Genomic DNA, 6000 nt, shown 5'->3' on the forward strand with positions numbered 1-6000 from the left:
TATACATATTTTTTTATTTTCTGGCAACTTTTCTCAGTATGCTACAATAATTTTTATAGTGTAAAATACTTCTGGGTCTTTACTAATTCTTGCTGTCTCGTACAATTTTTCTTTCTTTCTGAAGACACTTTAATACCTGTAGTAATCCAAGATGTCTTTGAAAATTGTTTGGTGTTAACGTTTAGTAATTTTTTGGGGCAACAATGTTTAAAAAAGGGATACAAATTTATCAAGAAATATGCTGCATTTATCATGAGTAGCCTTACACTTTTATTCAGTGGTTTCTGAACTGTACATCCTGATAGGTTTTGTAAGTTAATCAATTGTGCGTCCTGGTCTGATAATCCATTTATCACAAGGAAAGCATGTGTTAGTTTTACATCCTTTTGTTGTACAAATATATTATTTATTAGAGTGCTACCATCTTGAGCTATATGTGTAGGGAAGTTGATCACTGATTCTAAGTTATGTCATTAATAACACTTCTAGTTCACTTTTCCTATCAGAATTGCTTTAAAGTTAACATTGGAATCACCACAGATTAATAACTTCTTTTTGTCCGACAGACAGCATAGTATGTAGTCAAACATTTTTATGAATAGCTCCGAGTCTCCTAATGGGGACGTGTACACTGTTGGTAATATCAGCACTAGATTGTGTAGCTGCAAAAATGTACAGAACAGTACAGAATGAAAATTCCATTTCAAACTACAGATCAGGAGATACATGTATGCAATATACAAGAAGTATTATAATTTTATTTCATTAATTTGTCATTAATCATAATTTAAGTGTGTTTTGCAGCCAGGTAATTTGTCAGTGAAATGCAAATCATCTTATTTTAGTGGAGATAATATCATATTAACCTTCTGTGACAGAAATTAACCTGTGTGATTTTTTACACAGGTCCCGCAATGCCATGAGCCGCTCTGTACCAACAATCCATGCACAACCATTGCAGCCTCCACAATTTGTTCAGGTGGAGGTTGCTGATGTCGACAACTCGCAGTTCATTGTGTATGCTGATTAGCATGGAAGCTTTACCTTCTGTGCATGTTGTCTCTCTTGGAACATAAGATGCTACAGCAGCATGCTGAAACTTCGGATAGAGTGCTGGTGTTTTCGAAAGGGAAAGGAATGTTATACACCTGTGACGGTGAAAGTCAGAATTATGTAAATACCAGTATTGCCAGTTTCTTGCACCAGAAATATCTGGGCAATGTAGTTTGCTGATGTGTGTTGACCAGGTGCGTAGAATTGCATTTCTTTTTCTGGTAAGGCCTTTGGTCTTCAGTAGAAATGACAGAAGAAAATAAGAAGCCAATGGACATGGAATTGTGACATTCCAACTGCCACTCTGCAATACTGTTAGAAAGAACTTTTTTAGCAGTGCTGGAATGTTGCTGTACAGAATTTTAGGTCAGAACATCCAGCTGCCCAAAACTTAACTCGTTGTTTTGAATTGATTCTGCAATAAGTATCATGAGAACTAGAACACATGGAATGTTAACAAATGGACTGTACATACTTAATATCATTTCATGTGGTTTTCTATTTATGATCTGTCAGGATTTGGGAGTTAGCAGTCCGGCATTAAAAAACAATGCATGTTGCGAGATCTTTTCTTTTGGATGTTTATTGACCAAGTGTTGTGAAGTTGGTGAATCCGGCTAATGACTGAGAGTAGTGCCTTTCGACTGTAATACTGGTAATTTTATTGTAAGTTGAAAGGCACATAAACATACACCACACCATCCTCGACATAATCTCCTTGAAATGTGAGTGCACGTGTATGAGAAAAATGTGATATTTTGAACTGATCATTATCTGTTTCCATTTGTCAGACAAAACTCATTTAAAATGCAAATTATATTTTTTTTAGCACAGTAAGTCGGGAAACTCATGTGATTAATTCATACCTGTCTATCATGCCTTACTGACAAGTGACTGTAGCAGGCAGTTTGAAAATGAACTATGTGGTAGAAGGATGTTTGTTTGTGCAATAAACTGCACAAGTAAAATAAGGTATCTTATGCAGGAATACCAAATGAGAAGATATTATTTTTGGTTTCATGTGAAGTATTAGATCTCGCTGTAAACATGTTAAAGTTTAAATATGTTTCCTCCCTCTCTGTAAACTTGTGTACAAAAATTTTACTTTTGTATTGTGTAAAATGTGCTATGTATACCATTTATGTCTCACATTTTCAGTGAAAAATCATACTCCATTACCTTTTCATATGTGCTAATTGCATTGGAATAAAGGACTTGAAGAAGCAGAATGTTGAATTGAGATTTTTGTCTTCTGTGCTCTTTTGTGTGTTGTTATTGATTTCATAAAATTCATCTGATTACCTTAATGGTCATAAAGGCCGTGACTGTTCTCACATATGTTATGCATTGTGCGGAGGGAATACTGTAGTGCCAGTCCAAACTCTGCAATTTGTGTAAACATTGCTATGGAATTGCTGCTGTACTTATCAGTGGCTGCTAGGCTTTTGTTGCGGATCACGAGTTACTGATTCGATTTGTGTTAAAGGTGCAGTGTAAAGTGTCTTATGGGTAATTTCAAATGGATGAAATATGGTCTCTCTCTCGAGCTGTTACCTTAAAGAGCCAATCATCTTTGCTCTTATAATGTATGATACTATTTTGAGGATGAAAGAGATAATGACTGGCCTCTTACACTTTTGTTGAAAGCCCTCGTATGAGTAGCTGCAGCTGTAAAAGAACTCTGTGAGAAATTGAAGAAGTGTGGTGGAGATCTGCAGGAACCAACCGCTGCTCTTTAGGCTCAGAAAAACCAGAGTACCTGCCGCTAAAATGACAGAACTGGGTAGTTTTCAGAAGACACAGTTCGGCGGTATATATGTGACTATTACGTGCACAAAGAATATCCCACCCAGAAGAAACTTCTCTCACTACGGAAAGTGAGTTATTTTCCAAAATAGAATTTCAATGGAAAACTTTTCTAGATATCAAGTTCAGCTGGAAAGGGAAGATACTATTGCCTGGAGATGCCATTCTTTTTTCTTTTTTTAAGTGAAATGGCTAAGTGCAAACCTCACAAAGTTGTATGGTTGGGCGAAGCATTGATTAATGCTTGTCATTTCAGACGACTGCATGGACTGAAGACATTGCTCGAGGAACAATGAAAGTTCATGTCGCAAAAAGGTAATTGGCTCATTCTTTTACATGCTGGAAAACTTGCTGAATTTGTTCCAAATGCTTGTTGTTTACTTCAAAGAAATCTGAAGACTACCATGAGAAAATGACACCAGCAAAATGTAAAGCGTGGTTCATATTCTTTGCTTCCAAACATAGAAGAGAGCTCCACTATAATATTTGATAATGCACCACAACACTTGTTCATTTAAACAAAGCCCCAACATGCAGTGGCTGGAAGAGCAACATAGTGGACTGGGTAGAGAGGAATGGCATAGATTAATTTATAGCCCAGTCCACAAAGACTAAAAAAGATTGATTAGGAGGAAAAATTTGTGTAGTCACAAACTTGTACTGTGGTGAGGTGTTGGCCATGAACAACATACTAAAAATCATGACTGGTGAGGTGTGAAAAAAGGGGGGGGGGGCATTTCAAGGTCACTTTCTATGTTTGTCTTGAATAACTCACAAACAGTGGATTCTAGTGAAAATGTTTCCCAGTACAAAATTAAATTTCCTTCAAAAAAGATTTTATTCATTCCCCAGCCCCTAGGAGTAGTAGTTTTCTTGTTGCAGGGGATGGATAAACTGCAGATTATTAAAAATAGTATTTCAGTGACATAAAACAAATGTTTATTGTTAAATGAAATGGGTTACAGACATATCAAATTGTGCACCTTATCTAAGTACGGTAGAACCATATTAAGGGATAAGCTGTGTTCTGGGAGCGTGACTGGCTGAAGGAGAGTGAGTGAAGGAGTAGATGCACATGGGAAGGTAGGTCACTGGATTGTGGTCATGCATTTCCCTCCTTTTGTAGGTCTCCAAACTGAAGAGCAAACAGACAAGTCCCCACTCACCACCCCATTATGTTACTTGAAGCAACTACAGCATTTTCCACAACATTATAATAACCCTTCCACAGGTCACCTTATGAATCACTGGACACACACACACACACACACACACACACACACACACACACACACACACACACACACACACACAGGGGGGGGGGGATTTTTCCAGCTTTTTGAAACTATATGGAATACAGATATGAGTTACTGCTAATATTAAGACGGGATACAGATATGGACAGATTGTATTCTCTGCACCCTGTTCTATACTTTTGAAGAGAAAATTAATTGTTAATGATCCTGCTCAGCAGTTGTAGCATTGTTCTGGAATAGGTGACTTCTCATTTTATGACTGCTGCTCACTTTTATGTTTAAATAGACTTTAACCTCCACAGCATTTCCTGTCCAGTTCCCTTATGTCAGCAGACAAAATAACTTCAGTTATTTTCAGTTTACTGAGTATTTATCTGCAGTTGTTAAACGAGCTTTTAAATAAAATACTTTCCTGTAAAGAATGGCTAAGAAGTGTTTAATTTACAGGTATGATAATGTCAGTGGCCTATGTAGTGTTGGTGTATAGTGTTTGGATTGGCAAACATGTCGCCTTCGTGCTATCACTGACAGCATATTGTAAAGCCGTGTAACCACGATGTAGACACTTGTTGGTGACCAGAAATTTACACACCTCTCTCACATTGACTGTGCTACTGGTAGACTGCTTAAATCTCCTCCATATAGAAATTTCACTCGTAGAGTGGGCTGCACTGGGTGGACCCACTTACCATACTTCCAAAGTATATCTTACAAGGTGAGTGAGAATATGTCTGATGGAATAGACTGGTCAGGTTCAAGTCTATTAAAGTAAACTATTGTAATGCATTGCTTGGCTAACATTGAAATATCTGAAGTTCCCTAACACCTAAGCGTTGTAGGAAGAGTCTCTTCAGATATTGGCGGAGCTGGGGCTGGGGTGATTCATTTGACACCCCTCATACTGTGAAAACTGTTTTAGCAGAGACATTGTTGATTAAGTATTGCCTGCTGCTTAGGTCTGGGACAGGCTGTTCAGTATGGTAGACAGTTGACAGCTCCAGCTGTTGGAATTTTTTTACCTACATAGAAGTTCACTTAACAACTGAAAATAAGTACTAACTTAATAAACTGAAGAACTCCAATATGTAAATAAAAGTTCAGAAAAGTTTTTTGTCTACTCACATAAGACAACTGGACAAGAAATGCTGGGGACATGTAGTCCGTCTGTAAATTGTGCAGTGCTTGTGGTTTTGGAAACTCCTTTTCTGGAAGAATGTTGCAGCTGCTGTACAGGATGAGTAAGAATCAGTTTCCACCTCTAGCAGCATAGAATGTATGCAGAGATTTAAGTAGCTTCCTCCGTATGCATTTCTTGCATTAGTACTATTAATAACTCATATCTGTATTCCATGTAGTGTCGATACACATTGTAGGCAATGAACATCCCTGAGCACTGCAGTGCCAGTGATTTCCTTTCTCACTGTGAAAGGGTTAGTGTAACTTTGTGACATGTACTGTAGCTGCTTCTTGTGCTGTCATGAAGTAGAGAGAATCATAAATCGCCTGCTCGGACTTAAATTTCCAGACCTAGAGTGATAGTTCAAGACCACAATTTGGCGACCTGTCTTCCTCAGCCTTCTATTGTTCACCCCCACCCTCCTACCCTGTTACACCCACAGGACACAACTTATCTCTCAATACGGTTGTACTGCACCTAGATGTAATACATACATTTGATAGTTGTTCTTATCCCACTTGAGTTAACAATAAACATTAATTTTATATCAATAAAACACTATTATTTAATAATCTACAATTTTTCCATTCTCTGCAATGCAGGAGCTATTAGTCCTGGAGGAAAAAAAAAATTAATAGGAGATTTTTTTGTTGGAAATTTAGTGCAGCTTAATTTTGTACTTTGCAACTGCATGAATTTTTCCCCTAA

At 37.5% G+C, this 6000-nt stretch overlaps 1 protein-coding gene across 1 annotated transcript in view; it reads left to right on the plus strand.

Moving 5' to 3' along the window:
• The window catches only part of LOC124711261 (transcriptional repressor protein YY1-like), a 100802-nt gene extending 98523 nt beyond the window's left edge, over positions 1-2279 (plus strand). The window contains exon 5 of the mRNA XM_047241239.1: positions 907-2279. Coding sequence (XP_047097195.1) covers positions 907-1030 — 124 coding nt within the window. The 3' untranslated portion in view covers positions 1031-2279. The remainder of the gene's footprint in view (positions 1-906) is intronic.
• The last annotated feature ends 3721 nt before the right edge of the window (positions 2280-6000 follow it).

Source organism: Schistocerca piceifrons, chromosome 8, assembly GCF_021461385.2.
Source record: "Schistocerca piceifrons isolate TAMUIC-IGC-003096 chromosome 8, iqSchPice1.1, whole genome shotgun sequence".
NCBI classification, from domain to species: domain Eukaryota; kingdom Metazoa; phylum Arthropoda; class Insecta; order Orthoptera; family Acrididae; genus Schistocerca; species Schistocerca piceifrons.